We start from the raw sequence: 16,948 nt of genomic DNA on the forward strand, positions 1-16,948 counted from the left end.
AGTATTGAATATTATAGGTATGTATAGCAACATTGTGAACTAGCAGCAGTTTTAGAAAGAGTAGGATGGGGAATATGAACAATATGGGTACAAGTATTGAATGTTATAGATACAATATGAGTGTAATATTTTTATGAATGGTAAGTGCAAAGGAATATTCTAATGCCCATTAAATGTACCGGACAGGACATCAGAGCATCTGGACCGGTCGTGTGTGATCAGTATGATCATGGATCAGTGTTGTTGGTTGAGGAGCCTTATGTCCTGAGGAAATAAACTGTTTGTGAGTCTGGAAGTGCGTGCCCCGATGCTCTGGTAGTGTCTACCAGACGGCAGCAGTGTGAACAGACCAAAGCCTGGGTGGCAGTGATCTTTGATGATGGCAGGGGAGATGGCAGCTAAAGATGTGCTCCACAGATTTCACCACCGTCTGGAGGGTCTTGCGGTCTGCTGCGGAGCAGCTGCTGTACCAGGCAGTAATGCAGCCTGAGAGGATGCTTTCAGTGGTGCACTTGTAGAAGTTGGTGAGAATTTCTACAGATATGCCAAACTTATTGAGTCTCCTCAGGAAGTATAGTAATTTATTAGCAGTTTTCAGTGCCGAGCTTGCTTGCCTGGACCAAGTCAGGTCATCTTTGATGAACACACAGAGAAACTTGAATTCGGAGACTCTCTCCACTTCAGCTCCGTCGATGTATATGGGGGCATGACCCCCGCCCCCCCCCCCCGCCGCTTCCTGCAGTCCACAATCATCTCAGCCGTGGTTAGGCAGAGTGCAGTCGTCCTGGTCCACAGAAAGCCTTCCAGAACGAATGGTGTTGTTCACCTCAAACCGTGCATAGGAGTTGTTCTCGTTAGGGAGGGAGACGACAGGACATACACCAATGCTATTGCTCCCTTTGTTGTCTGTGATGTGTCGCAGCCCACACTACATGTCTCGGGTCAGAGCTGTGGTAGTTAGACTCCAACTTACCCCTGTAGTCTCTTTTTCCATCTCTTTTCATTGCAACCCTCTAGTCAGGAACATATTCAGACTTAAGACACCAGGTGGGTCCAGTTAATGATGAGGTAGAACAGAAAACCAGCATGCTCCGGCCCTCGTAGGGTAACACCTGAACACCCCTGACCTAGGGCTTTGGGTTGGGGAAAGTCCTGACATGGACTGGCTTCAGAACAGTAGCCCTATCCTGGCTTTTTAAGCAATGTCTAATGTTTTTCAACAGTTATTGGAAGTTCATGGTATGATTCTTCTGTCATGACACCGCATTTTGTTGTTAATAGAAAATATTTACATTTTTGACAATTAAAATACTGCACTTTAAATGATGCACCAAGTACATAAAAACAAAATAGTAAAATACTTTTATTTCTTGAAGCACCTGGATAAAAAGAGCAAAACTGGTTTTCAGAGCAGGAAGCAGATCAGAAAGAAGACATCTGAACAATCGAGAAAGGTCCAACCGAGATTTGGCATCAACTCAGCCACTCCAAGTTGGAGGGTAGGGGGAAGCTGCCACAATGACCACCTGGGAATTACTACAATGAAATGCTTTGCTCCGGGACAGACTTGCCAGCACTGGGATTCAATATAGTAACCTTTTGGTCACTGGTCGGGTGACTTCACCACTAAGATACCTGCGGCAGATGACTTAAAATACCAATCGTTAAACCAGAAACATTAAGCCATACTGTACGCGCAACAGAAAAAAACACTACAGTTCCTCTCCTGCCACCTCCTCTTTCCGCAATTCGTCCGGTTCTTTCTCCTTATGAAGAAGGAGAAGCCTACTTCATAAGTGGCTCGGGCACAGACAACTTCTTCTTGATCACGTGCTCCATGTGGGCATGCTCAGATGTGTCCAGGGGGATGTTGTACTTGGCCAGGATCTTCATGATGGGTCTCAGCTTCAGCCACCAGGATGTCTTGGGGATGCGATGCCTGAATGGGACACCAGAGGGGGTCAGAGAGCAAGAAAGATTTTCCGCAAAAACGTCCGATAGGACTGGACAGGGATAAAAGGAAGGGAAGACCTTCATTCGGTTTAATGACCAGTTGGTCTCGAGTTTCACCTCATTGATTTTCTTTTTGAAAATATGTTTGTAGTATTGAAAGGGACTTACTCAAAGTCAGTCTGGTCCTTCAAATCAGCCAGAGGCTGGAAGGTCAGAGCTCTCTTCCTCATCCCTAACAAACAGGCCGAGTCAGGGGTGTTAGCGAAGATACGACCTGGAGAAGAAGAGAAGGAGATGATGAATAACTGTCCTAGAGACGCGGAAGTACCTGATGGCAGATAGGGAAGATGTTATTTGCAATGGAGACCGGAAAGGTGAACGGAGTTAAGAAATGTGTAATTGACAGCTTTTATGGGATGCAACTACTTAACTTGGCCTGCTGTGCTGATTTTTTGTTACCAATAATCTCAACAAGTCACGATTTTGTATAAATCACATCTTTTGAATTTCAGAACCTAATAATCTGGCCCCAAAAAACGAATAATCTAACCCACTGAACATAATCATCTGACCCCCAGAACCCAATCATCTGACCCTCAGAACCCAATTATCTGACCCTCAGAACCCAATCATCTGACCCTCAGAACCCAATCATCCGACCCCAGAACCTTATCTTCTGACCCCAGAACCTTATCACCTGACCAAAATAAACTAATCATCTGACGCGGCTGTGTATCTTTTAAGTTTTGCGTTTCCAAGATTGAAGCAAGGCATACAAAAGACACCAAATCTCCCACTACTGTACTTTAGAACATACGGGCTACCTGATAATGTCCCAAAAACTCCTACCATGTCTGTAGACCTCCTTGAGTTTCTCTGTGATCCACAGAACAGCCTTGGATCCCATCTTGGTGCCAAAGTTCCTGTCAAAAGGTGTTGGTGTACCCCCCTGGGCATAGGAAGATAGGCAAAGTTGTAGTACTGCAGTCTGTCCAACTCAATTGACAATATTAAGGATCTTCTAATAGACAGACCTGCTGCATGTGTCCCAGGATGTTCTTACGGCAGTCGAAGACACCCTTGCCCTCCTCAGAGTAGAGGGCAAAGATGAAGTCTGTGGTGTAGTTGGCATTGCAGTTCTCGTTCCTGATACACATTGAAAATATTGAATAGAGTACAGATGAGATCTTAGCATGATTCTACGTCATATGCTGAACTAGCGTTTCAGTTCACTGTCTTGATCTCAAATAGGGCAGGGAGAGATAGAGAAGGAGAAAGAGAGAGTTTTGGCAAACATTCAAGTAGGGTAATTGGGGAACTAAATTAATACAAACATTTTTGTATTATTTATCAATACAAGGGATAAATAATCCCTCTCCAGGAGCCATCACCTAATCGTGGTGGAGAGGTTTGTGTGTTCCTATGAACCTGAGGGCTGTGTTGTCAGGGCCTTAGTGCTCCTGGTAGGGTTTCCCATGGCAAAGTGGTCTCAGGGGAGGAGCCAGACTAAGAATGGTTCAAAACAACCCTATGTATAAACGCGGAAGAGGAGGAGTTACCCTGCCTGGAGGAAGCCCGGGGCCCCCGTCTGGAGCCAGGCCCAGAGGGAGGGCTCGGCAGAGAGCGCCTGGTGGCCGGGTTTGCCACGGAGCCCGGTCGGGCATAGCCCGAAAAAGCAACGTGGCACCCCCCTCTCCATCGTATGGACCCACCAGTCATAGGAGGAACCGCTGGGGTCGGGTGCGCTGCCATATGGGTGGCAGTGAAGGCCAGGGGCCTCGATGGACCAGACCCGGGCGGCAGGGGCTGGCTCTGGGGATGTGGAACGTCATCTCTCTGTGGGGGAAGGAGCCGGAACTTGTGAGGGAGGTGGAGCGCTATCAATTAGATCTGGTGGGGCTTACCTCCACTCACAGTCTCGGTTCTGGAACCGTTCTCCTGGATAGGGGATGGACTTTATTCTTCTCTGGAGTTGCCCAGGGTGTGAGGCGCCGGGCGGGGGTAGGGATTCTCACAAGCCACCGGCTAAGTGCCGCTATGTTGGAGTTTACCCCAGTGGATGAGAGGGTCACCTCCCTACGCCTACGGGTTGTGGGGGGGGGGGGGGGGATCTCTGACTGTTGTTTGTGCATATGCCCCAAACAGCAGTTCGGAGTATTTGGCCTTCTTGGAGACCCTGAATGGAGTCCTGTATGGGGCTCCAGTCGGTGACTCCATAATTCTGCTGGGGGACTTCAACGCACACGTGGGCAATGATGGAGACACCTGGAGAGGCGTGATAGGGAGGAACGGCCTCCCTGATCCAAACTCGAGTGGTCGTTTGTTGTTAGAGTTCTGTGCTAGTCATGGATTATCTATAACGAACACCATGTTCAAACATAAGGATGCTCATAAGTGTACGTGGTACCAGAGCACCCTAGGCTGAAGAACGATGATTGATTTTGTGATCGTGTCATCGGATCTGAGACCGCATGTTTTGGACACTCGGGTAAAGAGAGGGGCGGAGCTGTCAACCGATCACCATCTGGTGGTGAGTTGGGTCAGGGGGTGGGGGAAGAGTCTGGACAGAGCGGGAAAACCCAAATGGGTAGTGCGGGTGAACTGGGAACGTCTGGAGGAGGCCCCGTCTGAAAGATATTCAACTCACACTTCTGGCGGAGCTTTTCTGGCATCCCTGTGGAGGTTGGGGGCCTTGAACCAGAGTGGTCGATGTTCAAAGCCTCCGTTGCCGAAGCTGCGGCGGGGAGCTGTGGTCTAAAGGTCTTAGGTACATCAAGGGGCGGTAACCCTCGAACACCCTAGTGGACACCGGTGGTCAGGGATGCCGTCCGACTGAAGAAGGAGGCCTTCCGGGATATGTTATCCCGGAGGATTCCAGAGACGGTTGCAGTGTACCGACAGTCCCAAAGGGCTGCGACCTCTGCTGTGAAAGAGGCAAAACAGCAGGTGTGGGAGGAGTTTGGGGAAGCCATGGAGAAGGACTTTTGGTCGGCACCAAGGTGTTTCTGGAAAACTGTCTGCCACCTCAGGAGGGGAAAACGGGGAACTATCCAAGCTGTGTACAGTAAGGATGGGGCACTGTTGACCTCAACTGAGGAGGTAATTGGGCGATGGAAGGAACACTTTGAGGAACTCCTAAATCCCACTAACATGCCCTCTATAGTGGAGGCAGAGCTGGAGGCTGATGGGGAAGCATCATCAATCTCAATGGCAGAAGTCACTGAGGTAGTCAAACAACTCCACAGTGGCAAAGCTCCTGGGATTGACGAGATCCGTCCAGAAATGTTGAAAGCTTTGGGTGTGGAGGGGATGTCTTGGATGACACGCCTCTTCAACATTGCGTGGGAGTTGGGGAAAGGAGTGGCGGACCTCCGCCAGGTGGTTGGCCTCCGCCAGGGCTGCGCTTTGTCACCAATCCTGTTTGTAACTTTTATGGACAGGATATCGAGGCGTAGTCGGGGTGGGGGTGGGTTGCCGTTCGGTGGGCTGGGGATCTCATCGCTGCTTTTTGCAGATGATGTGGACATGATGGCATCATCGGTCTGTGACCTTCAGCACTCACTGGCCCGGTTCGCAGCCGAGTGCGAAGCGATTGGTATGAGGATTAGCACCTCTAAATCTGAGGCCATGGTTCTCAAAAGGAAACTGATGGAGTGCCAACTCCGGGTAGGTAATGAGGCATTACCCCAAGTAAAGGAGTACAAGTATCTCGGGATCTTGTTTGTGAGTGAGGGGACAATGGAGCGGGAGATTGGCCGGAGAATCGGAGCAGTGGGGGCGGTATTGCATTCGCTTTACCGCACCGTTGTGACGAAAAGAGAGCTGAGCCGGATGGCAAAGCTCTCGATATACCAGTCCATTTTTCTTCCTATCTTCACCTATGGTCATGAAGGCTGGGTGATGACCGAAAGAACAAGATTGCGAGTACAAGCAGCTGAAATGAGTTTTTTTAGAAGGGTGGCAGGCTTCTCCCTTAGGGATAGGGTGAGAAGCTCAGCCATCCGTGAGGAACTCGGAGTAGAGCCGCTGCTCCTTTGCGTCGAAAGGAGCCAGTTGAGGTGGTTCGGGTATCTGGTAAGGATGCCCCCAGGACGTCTCCCTAGGGAGGTGTTCCAGGCACGTCCAGCTAGGAGGAGACCTCGGGGTAGGCCCAGGACTAGGTGGAGAGACTATATTTTCGACACTGGCCTGGGAACGCCTCGGGATCCCCCAGTCAGAGCTGGCAAATGTGGCTCGGGAAAGGGAAGTTTGGGGTCCCCTGCTGGAGCTGCTGCCCCCACGACCAGATACCGGATAGGCAGATGAAGATGAGATGAGATGATGATGATAAATAATCAAAGAAATGAATTGTACATTTGTTTATTTGAAACGTACCTGAGAATCAAACCTCTCTTTACATCGGTCTTCATCTTCTGCACAAGATGTTCCACATTTGTCTGTAACAAGAGACAATCAGAGAGGATTCATTTTTATAACTACATACCTTTGATTTTGTATACAGGAAAGATTGGTTTATTAGGTCTCGTACTGGACAAGAAACCGTTTAATATGGGTTGATTAGGGCTTCTACTTGACCAGAAACCATTTTATGGGTTTACTAGGTCTCATACTGGACCAGAAACCATTTAATATGGGTTGACTAGGTCTCATAGTGGACCAGAAACCATTTCATATGGATTAATAAGATCTCCTACTGGACCAGAAACAATTTAATATGGGTTGACTAGGTCTCATACTGGACCAGAAACCATTTAATATGGGTTGACTAGGTCTCATACTGGACCAGAAACCATTTAATATGGGTTGACTAGGTCTCATACTGGACCAGAAACCATTTAATGTAGGTTCTCCAAAGACTTACGGTCTTTGTCATGGATTTAGCACACTGTATCCAGAGAACCAAAGACATTAATAAGGTGATAATCTGGCAAAGGGCAGTAGAGGTAGATTTCTAAGTCATTGAAGAAAGAGATAGACAGGAAGAGAGTGATTGAGAAGGAGACAAGACCAATGAAGAGACAGAAAGAGGGGGAACAGAGTCAGGTGACCTCCAGGTCTCTGATAGAGACAGAGATCAATAAAGAGGGAGGGGGGGGTGTCCAGCAGTGTCAGGTCACCTCCAGGTCTCTGATGAAGACAGAGACCAATAAAGGGGGGGGGGTGTGTCCAGCAGTGTCAGGTCACCTCCAGGTCTCTGATGGAGAACTTGTCCTCGTAGATGTAAGCAGCATCCGCCCCCGCAGCCAGACCGGCCATGGTAGCCAGGTAGCCACAGTAGCCCCCCATGGTCTCAATGATGAATACACGACGCTTGGTGCCGGCCGCGGACTGCTTGATCCGGTCACAGGTCTGTCATGGGGGCGGACCAGGAAATTAGGGCGGGAAGGAAGAGGAGAGGGAGGGAGGAGAGAGTCAGGAATCAGAAGGAGCGGGTGGAATAGGGAGGTGACGATTAATCGTTTGATTGGCAGATTCGTTTTATGAATGGGATGTCTCGGGGGGAGTGGCGTTGGAGAAACGGCGTAAGGGTGAAGAAGGAAAAGGTGTCTCCCCGCCCGAACACGGCATTGTGTTGGGCATAGAATACGGCGATGGTTACCGAGGTGATGGTGTTGAGGGCGGTGTCAGCACCGATGCTGAAGTCGGAGCCGGGGACATTGTTGGAGACGGTGGCAGGGATGACCACCATGGGGATGCAGAGCTCCTCATACTTCTCCCTGGCCGTCACCAGCTCCAGCCCGCCCACATACGCCTGGAGGGGAGTAACAGGAGTTACACCAGTGGGAGGTGTCATCAGTCAGTCCTAGTCACACCAGTGGGAGGTGTCATCAGTCAGTCCTAGTCCGATCATTGGATGAACAACTAAACTTCACAACAAATACCGGTCTCCCCTTTGGACATTACTGTTACACTTAAATGAAAAACGTATACAGGCTTGAATAAATCAATTATCAACTAAGACAGGCTTAATAAATCAATGATCAGCGTATACAGGCTTAAATAATCGAAGGCACATATCAATGTTGCCCATCCTCATGATGAGGAGGTGTTCAGACTCTTACCTCAAACCCTCCAATGATCACCAGGGAGTGGATATTGAACTTCGCAATCGTCAAGCTAATTTCCTCAATGTACTTAGAAGGTAGGACTCTTCAAATAGAAGGAGGAGGAATCAGTGATTGTGTACGAAACAACCAAGTTATAAACTAAGATGTTTAAACCTTGGATGAAATCATAATGAAATATTACGATTTCTTAAGTAATTCAGAACAAAAGCTCAGAAATAATTTTTGCATGTGAAAATGTTTTGTGTTTGTCTCTGCGCTCCTGACAGTACCAGCTGAGCAGTAAAAACTGGTGTGACGTAAAGAAGTATTATCATTAACCTCTTGGTACCCAGCTCAGAGCCGCCCTTCCCAGTCCAGCCAGACACTCCAGTCCAGGTAATTGGCTCAATCTGTGGAGAGTAACAAGGTCAAGGGTCAGAAGAGCAAGGTTGCCAGGTCCCACTTGGTCCCACTGGTTTAAAAGTGCTAATCTAGTATTAGTGAAGCCTTTCCAATCGTAATAATGTATAAGGTTAAACACAGTAGCCGAATGGTTGGAGGCCCCTGTAATGTTGACCATAATGTTTGGGATGACATGGACAAAAAGTGTGTGTGTGTTTGTGTGTGTGTTTGTGTGTGTGTTTGTGTGTACTTACGTTCCCATGAGCGAGCCCCTCGAACCCATCATGAACGGCCAGCATGTTGTGTCCCTGAATGATGCCAATCCGCACCGCAGAACGAACCGCTGCGTTCATACCGGCACAGGGGGCACCGACGTTGAGTATGGCCACGTTAATGTTGCTCTGAAAAGGAGTCGGAAATAAACGAGCGAAGGAGAGAGCAGAGGGAGAGAGCAGAAGGGGGGAGCAGAAGGGGAGAGCAGAAGGGGAGAGCAGAAGGGGAGAGCAGAAGGGGAGATCAGAAGGAAAGAGCAGAAGGGGAGATCAGAAGGAGAGAGCAGAAGGGGAGATCAGAAGGGGAGATCAGAAGGAGAGAGCAGAAGGAGAGAGCAGAAGGAGAGAGCAGAAGGAGAGAGCAGAAGGGGAGATCAGAAGGAGAGAGCAGAAGGAGAGAGCAGAAGGGGAGATCCTTTTGAAGGGATACTTTGGGATTACTTGCCCAGAGTTAGACAAACTATTTAACCAATTCAACAGGTCCTGTTAATTATGCTGCAGCCCTTCCTCACCTTGGTATCAGGAGGGTTGATGTGTGCTAGCATCTTGTATGTATTCCAGTTGTTTTCAAAGCTCCTGGACCGGGCCAACAACATCAACAACAACATCAAGGACAACAACAACGACAATGATAACACCAACACAGTGGTGTGTTATTATACTGTTATAAAACTCGTCCAACTCATTGGTTTGGTAACTAGTGAAACCATGGTTACAGTAGTAGAATGATGGTTGTATGCTTACTTTCCTCTCAGCTTGATTGCATCCTCCCATCTCCTCTCAGCCATGGCAGTAGTCACATCCTTTGTCTGAGGAGAAAGACGAGAGAGACAGAAATCATTGGTGTGTATATGAAAAAGTTTAATAATCTGAGTCAACTCTAAGAACAGAAAGACTCAAAGTTATACATTAAAATGGTAAACTGTTAATGACTTCAGTTCCTCATTGCAGAATTGGGGACACAACCCAAAACTATTTAATAATGATGAATTCCACACTGGACAGGATTTGAAACACAGTTCAGTGTTTAGAAGTTTTAGCAAGCAGAAACAACGCCAAATGAGAGAACAATCTGACTTTGCACTGAAGAAATCATGAAACACTTTCAAGCTCTTCCGCCTGAGATCCCAGTCTGTGAGGGACACTCACCACCTGGACACACTCCATCAAGGGCAGCCTGACAGCCTGGTTCCCAGACAGACTGACCACACACGCCGGGGTCTCTGGAGTGGCTTCAAGCAGGGCCATCACAGCCTCCACACCCATCCTGCTGCCCTGGAGGAGGGCGCACAGAGAGTTAAACACACACACACACACACAGAAGACAGTGAGAGACAGAAGACATGGAGACAGAGAGAGACCTACCAGGATTCTGTCGAAGGCTGAAGGTGTGCCTCCCCTCTGCACGTGACCCAGGACAGTGGTACGGGTGTCAAAGCCTAATGACTTCTCCACGAGCTAGAGACATGGGACGCACACAAGACAGCTGCTGGCACCGGCTGTTTAATCATGTTCAAACACTGAAGGACAATGCTGTGGAATTATAAACTCTTGAGGTAATATTTGTCAAAAGGGCCCCATCTTAGGTAGGTGGAGAAGACAATGGTAAATTAAGTTTGAAAATGTACTAATTTTAAGTGTGTGGTATATTATCAGGATGTAGAGCTTGCCTTCTTGATGTCTTCAGAGCTGATGGCATTTCCATCTCTGCTCATAGCTCCTTCAGCCACAATGATCACATTCAGACGACACCCTCTGGCTCTTTGCTGTCCGAGACCAAAGACACAAGAAGTCCCCGTGGTGACTGGGTGCCAAGAATGGAAACAGATAACCGGACTAAAAGATGTCGGTGTAATTTGAGATAGTGGAAAGGAGCGGGATCAAGGTAAGGGAAAAGAGCAGAGTCCTTCGGGCCAGATGGCTAGCGTCAATCAAACTCTCACGTGAACACACATTGGCCAGTCTTCTGCACAGATGCTCCTCCCATCCCTCTTCCGGGGGCATCTCTGGGACGAACACCCAGTCAGCACCGCAGGATAGAGCGGTCACCAGGGCCAGGTAACCGCAGTGCCGACCCATCACCTCCAGAATGAAGGTCCGCTGGTGGCTGTTGCGGAACCGCACCAGGGAGAGCAGAAACAACAGCTGCTGTTAGAGCATGGTGTCGGTTGAAAGGGGCCTTTGTGTAGGTCGGCTTGACCCAGTTCCCCACCATGACCCTTAGAAGTCTCCTAACCCCCATATTATCTGATTGGTGCTGGTGCATTGTGTTACCTCAGCTACGGTCGTTTAGCATGTGTGTGTGTGCGTGTGTGTGTGTGTTTGTGTGCGTGTGTGTGTGTGTGTGTTGTCCGTACCTCTGTGCTGTAGTGGTGATGGCGTCCACCACCTCTATGATGCGATGCAGCGCGGAGTCGGTCCCGATGGTCATGTCCGTGCCACAGAAGTCGTTGTCGATAGACCCCACCATTCCTACGATGTTCAGGTGGGACGACCTCTTGGCCTCCTCCTTAGTGATCTTGCCTGGACAGCGAAGGAGATTCACACACATGTGTTGGTAATACATGACAGTATTTCCAAACAATATAGTCAGACTCTTATTGTGTATCTGGGGCCCAATGTTTTATGATGAATAAAGTTAAATTGCATTGATGGATAAGTAAAAACAATAGAAATACATCTATTGATGTACGCCTCTCCCGGACTTTATGTAAGGAATTACTATAATAAGTAGTGGTGTCCAAACTTTTAAAGCCCAACCATTTACAGCTTTTAAAGCCGGGTGGGACGGCGTGTCCTGCTGGGGAGCAGTCAGTCTTACCGGCTTTAAGCAGGTCGATAAGCAAAGTGGACCACTCCGTCCTGAACTGGTTAGCTCCGGTCAGACTGCCGTCACCGCCAATCACACACAGGTTGGTGATGCCCAGTTTGACCAGGTTCAGGGCAGCCTTTGTGCGGCCCTCCCTGCCTCTGAAGTCCATGCAACGGGCACTGCCGATGACCGTGCCGCCCTGGCATTGGGAGAGGCTTTGGTTAGACTCACCGGTACACTCATTACGGTGGCTGGCTGACGTGCGACGATGTCAAAACAGAAAAGGGGAGCAGTGTGTCTGGTCTTTATTTAACGGTGAGTTGTTTTCCAGAATTTTAGCCAGTAGTTGTAAAAGTGGTGCTTGTGAATTAGGACGAGGCCGTGTTCAGTGTCTATTGCATGTCACCCAGTTAGAACGGTTAATTTAGAACCTCCAAAACAAATCATTAGTACTAATTAGTGCTAATTAGCTCATTTTCCCTACTGTTAGTTCTTCAACTTCGTACGGTGACATCCCCAGTCTTCGGTAGTGAATGAGAGCTACTGTGTCATGACAGGCTGGCTTGCTGGCTTGGTATCAGGCCAGACCACAGCCTGTTATGTCACCTTGTTTTACTGGAGCTATTCCCAGCCTGCCTAGAAAGGGAAAAGGGCAGCCCCGGACGGCTCTAGGAATATAGGAATATGTGAACTAGGGTGGTCTTAGCTGTAGCCTCCGGAGCCCATGTACTGCTGAAGCATGGGTCCAAATCTGCCCCAATGCCTTTCGGCAAAAACACACTCGTTCCTGCCCCACTGTCTCTGTCCAACAAAGCACAACATGCCAGAAAACATATCTTAAAATGTACATACATATGATTATCAGAATTGATTGACACTTGTGTTTTGCGTCCCAAAAGCGTTTCTGAAGATACACCACAGATTGTCCACTGACTATCAGTAACATTTTAACTATCTACTAAGCCTAACCCTAATCTTTATCCTAACCTTAACCTTAACCCTTACCCTAAACCTTCTTCTAAACCCAACTCTAGCGCGCCGTTCCTTATCAAGGGATTTGTTGTAAAGTGGGACTCTAAATCCAGAGTGACCCCCTCTGCAGATTGTCCTGCAACATGTTAGGTGGCAGAATCTCCACCGGACTCACCAGCTGCAGCATCATGGACACACTCTCCCAGGTTGCCGGTCGGATGTTGTCTCCTCCGTCCACCAGGCCCTGGTAGCCCTGCAGACACAGAACAATCGGCACACGGCACGCGTCGTCAGGCCGTTTCACTCGCTGACCAATGCACCACGAACCCCCCCCCCCCCCCCCCCCCCCAGATGCACTGTAGCTATTTTGAATCAGTTACCAAATAAATTTGTAAAAAACGTGTGTAATTTCAACAGCATACACGTGTCTCTTCTAGTGAATTATGGGGTATTTACGAACATTACGCACTTAACACTGAACTGAGATTCGACCAATCGTGATGTTCTGGTGGGTGACATTACCTCATGAACGAAGTAGACCTTGGCTCCAGTGTAGAGGCCAACTCTGACTGTGGCCCTCACAGCCGCGTTCATTCCTGAGAGACACACAGGCAGGCAGACAGACAGGCAGACAGACAGGCATTAAGTGACTGAAGGTTCATACACATTTCCATTATGTTACTGCAGATCAATACCTTACGATTTCTGCTGCCACTCTGCTGACCCCCCCCCCCCCCCCATTGTTGTCCCTGTCCTTGTCCATCTGGTCATGCTTCCGACCTGGACTAGGTTTAAATAGACTCTGGACTCAGCCCACATGCATTTATTAATTCTTACAATTTGTACTCTTAAGATGTTCACCCGGCACAGCTAGAAGAGGACTGGTTACCACCCGTGCCTGGTTACTTTCTAGGTTTGTTCCTAAATTTTAGGGAGTTTTTCCTAGCCACTGAAATTCAACAATACTGTTGTTTGCTCCTTGGGGTTTAAGGCTGAGTGTTTTGTAAAGAACTTTGTGACAACTGCTGATGTAAAAAGGGCTTTATAAATACATTTGATTGATTGATACTGTTCGTCTTTCAGTTGTGTGTTGCTCTGAAGATCAATACAACAAAGAGCAGCTTTTCAGAGCCAAACAGCAACATCCACATCTAACACTTTCATGAGACTTGATTGTCATATATCCATGTTTGGTTCACACAGATCTGATGTCAGTAGGAGCAACTACATTTCGTTGTTGGCTACAACATCCAAATGAACATGTCCAAAACTTATTTTCAGACTGAGAATGTAGAGGCTGTCAGATATGTGGGATGATGACTTAGTTTCCTCCATGATCAGAACACTGTAAAGGCCAAGGTGTGTGTGTGTGTGTGTGTGTGAGCATGCGTTCATCTATTTTGTTGTGGTGATCTATAGACTAGCACGGAGAGAAAAGGACAGTCTCTAGTTTCAACAGAGCAGCTGGAGAGGAGGTCCACCAATGCCTTCATACCATGACGTTCCACTGAAAGGTCAGTGAGTCTAAAATTAACCGCCAAATAAGAAGGGGAACAGGGCAGAGACGGACAGGGAAACAAGGTGAAGACGAAGGTGACAACAAATAGTGGACGACAGCACAGCACAGAGGAAAAGGTCAAGGGTATTTGGAATTGTTAGAACTGGAATCATCTGGTAATAAAGTCAAAGGACCAAACATCAGTTACCCCAGATTTTTTACTATTTTTTTTTGTACTTTTTTTAAATATAACCAATATTTTATTTTATTTTAAATTAATAGAAATACTAAATATACAGACAACTTAAAAACCAGACAATGTCATGTACCATCACTACTTCACTGGGATTAGGAACTAAATAAAAGACAAGTGAAGTGGTTGGGAATTTCCAAGCAATTTGTGCGCTGTTGTGTAACAATTTATTTTAATATTTATAATACAAATTTTATTGTAAATGTGGTCTACTGTAGGATAATCTCTCAACGATTCTGGCCCAATTACAGCAGCTTTTAGTTATGGGTTAAAGTAATCAATTGTCAAATATTGTTTGTTTAGAAACTGAGAGCTGATGATGTACAGTAATTGGGTGGTCGTGGTCAAGATCCTTAAAAACAGGTGTTCAGCCAGTGAAGTTTAAATAAAACAAACAGAAAAGCTTGCACACCTTTATATACTGAAGCACACATATACAAACACAAACCCACAAACACACTTGTGTACGGACACGCAAACACCATCTCCCTGACGACACAACACACACCCACCATTGACAATCCTCACACACGACCCTCACACACACCCCTTACCTTGGGCATCACCCCCTGAGGTCAGCACGGCTATAGACCGGCCGACGCCCATCTTAGTTGGATCCATGCTTGTATGTGACATAGGGTCCCCAGGGTTCTACACACCACCACCAAGGTTCTATATACTAGCACCAAGGTTCTACACACCGTCACCAAGGTTCTACACACCAGCACCAAGGTTCTACACACCGGCACCAAGGTTGCTGCTCTACGCTTCTCATCAGGGAATGACTGGGGCACCGGTTTTATAGGACGGAACACTCCGACCCTGCCCCCACGTAACACACACTCAAACGTACAGGACACCCCCTCCAACCGACACACACACACTCCACTCCTGACTCTGGACTAAATATATACCCCCAGTGACTGCCTCCTGGACAAACAGAGCTAGCTGAACCGCCAGCTAATTGTGTCACACTGTGACCTGACCACGGAAACGGGACTGAGAAGGTTCTATTTAGTTCTCCCCCAGCACCCCCACGCTATCATGAAATTAAATACATTTTGTTAGTCAGTAAAGAAACTTCATTTATGAAATATAAACACGCATTAAATAATTCACCATATTCTGCATAGTTCACTTGTAAACACACATGGAAAGTCATGTGTGCAGGTTAGTGTTTGCAGGTGCTTGCATTCCATGGATTCTAACTCATCACCTGTCTTTGCATCTAGTCAATGCTGATACATGAACAGTGTACCGTGCATGACCTTACTGTATCGATGTACACCAATCAGCCATAACATTATGACCACCCGCCTAATATAGTGTAGGTCCCCCTTTTGCCACCAAAACAGCCCTGACCCGTCGAGGCATGGACTCCACTAGACCTCTGAAGGTGTGCTGTGGTTTCTGGCACCAAGACGTTAGCAGCAGATCCTTTAAGTCCTGTAAGTTGCGAGGTGGGGCCTCCATGGATCAAACCTGTTTGTCCAACACATCCCAGAGATGCTCAATGGGATTGAGATCTGGGGAATTTGGAGGCCAAGTCAACACCTTGAACTCATTGTTGTGTTCCTCAAACCATCCCGGAACCATGTCTGCTTTGTGGCAGGGTCCATTAACCTACTGAAAGAGGCCAATGCCATCAGGGAATACTGTCGCCATGAAAGGGTGCACATGGTCTGCAACAATGCTTAGGTAGTTGGTACGTGTCAAAGTAACATCCACATGAATGGCAGGACCCAAGGTTTCCCAGCAGAACATTGCCCAAAGCATCACACTGCCTCCACCGGCTTGCCTTCTTCCCACAGGACATCCTGGTGCCATGTATTCACCAGCGACGCACACCCACCCCGCCATCCATGTGATGCAAAAAAGAAAACGTGATTTATCAGACCAAGCCACTTTCTTCCACTGCTCCGTGGTCCAGTTCTGATGCTCATGTTACCATTGTAGGCACTTTCGGCAGTGGACGGGGTCAGCATGGGCTCCCTGACTGGTCTGCGGCTACGCAGCTCCATACACAACGAACTGTGATGCACTGTGTGTTCTGACACCTTTCAGTACTATCAGTACTAGCATGAACTTTTTCAGCAATTTGAGCTACAGTATCGTCTGTTGGATCGGATCACACGGGCCAGCATTTTCTCCCCATGTGCATCAGTGAGCCTTGGCTGCCCATGACCCTGTTGCCAGTTCACCGCTTTTCCTTCTTTGGAACACTTTTGATAGATACTGACCACTGCAGACCGAGAACATTCCACATGGTCTGCGGTTTTGGAGATGCTCTGACCCAGTCGTCTAGCCGTCACAATTTGGCCCTTGTCAGAGTCGCTCAGATCCTTACACTTGCCCATTTTTCCTACTTGTAACACATCAACTTTGAGGACAGAATGTTCACTTACTACCTAATATATCCCACATACTGACGGGTGCCATGATATCAGCATTATTCACTGTTGTTTGCAATCTTTGTAATTGCAAACTAAGGTTTCTGTACCAAATATTAATTTCTGCTTTTCTGATGTATCAAATACTTATGTCATGCAATAAAATGCTAATTAATTATAAAAAAATCATAAAATGTGATTTTCTGGCTTTTTGTTTTAGATTCCGTCTCTCACAGTTGAAGTGTACCTATGATGAAAATGACTCTACAAGCTTTGTAAGTAGAAAAACCTGCAAAATCAGCAGTGTATCAAATAATTGTTCTCCCCACTGTATGATGAATCTTTGATA

The 16,948-nt window shown here is 47.5% G+C and overlaps 1 protein-coding gene across 1 annotated transcript; it reads right to left on the minus strand.

The window, feature by feature from the left end:
• Positions 1–1,345: 1,345 nt before the first annotated feature.
• pfkma (phosphofructokinase, muscle a) lies at positions 1,346–14,994 on the minus strand. The gene is made up of 21 exons (XM_034296097.1): positions 14,764–14,994; positions 12,981–13,054; positions 12,634–12,711; positions 11,496–11,685; positions 11,032–11,197; positions 10,628–10,781; positions 10,345–10,440; positions 10,040–10,132; positions 9,824–9,949; positions 9,419–9,483; positions 9,187–9,250; positions 8,657–8,803; positions 8,340–8,410; positions 8,016–8,103; positions 7,553–7,705; positions 7,138–7,302; positions 6,328–6,389; positions 2,988–3,099; positions 2,803–2,902; positions 2,122–2,227; positions 1,346–1,939 (listed from the first exon to the last, which is right to left on the minus strand). The coding sequence occupies exons 1-21, from the start codon at positions 14,843–14,845 to the stop codon at positions 1,786–1,788; spliced, it is 2,346 nt and encodes a 781-aa protein (XP_034151988.1). The 5' UTR covers positions 14,846–14,994; the 3' UTR covers positions 1,346–1,785.
• Positions 14,995–16,948: the final 1,954 nt, after the last annotated feature.

Source organism: Esox lucius, chromosome 12, assembly GCF_011004845.1.
Source record: "Esox lucius isolate fEsoLuc1 chromosome 12, fEsoLuc1.pri, whole genome shotgun sequence".
NCBI classification, from domain to species: Eukaryota; Metazoa; Chordata; class Actinopteri; order Esociformes; family Esocidae; genus Esox; species Esox lucius.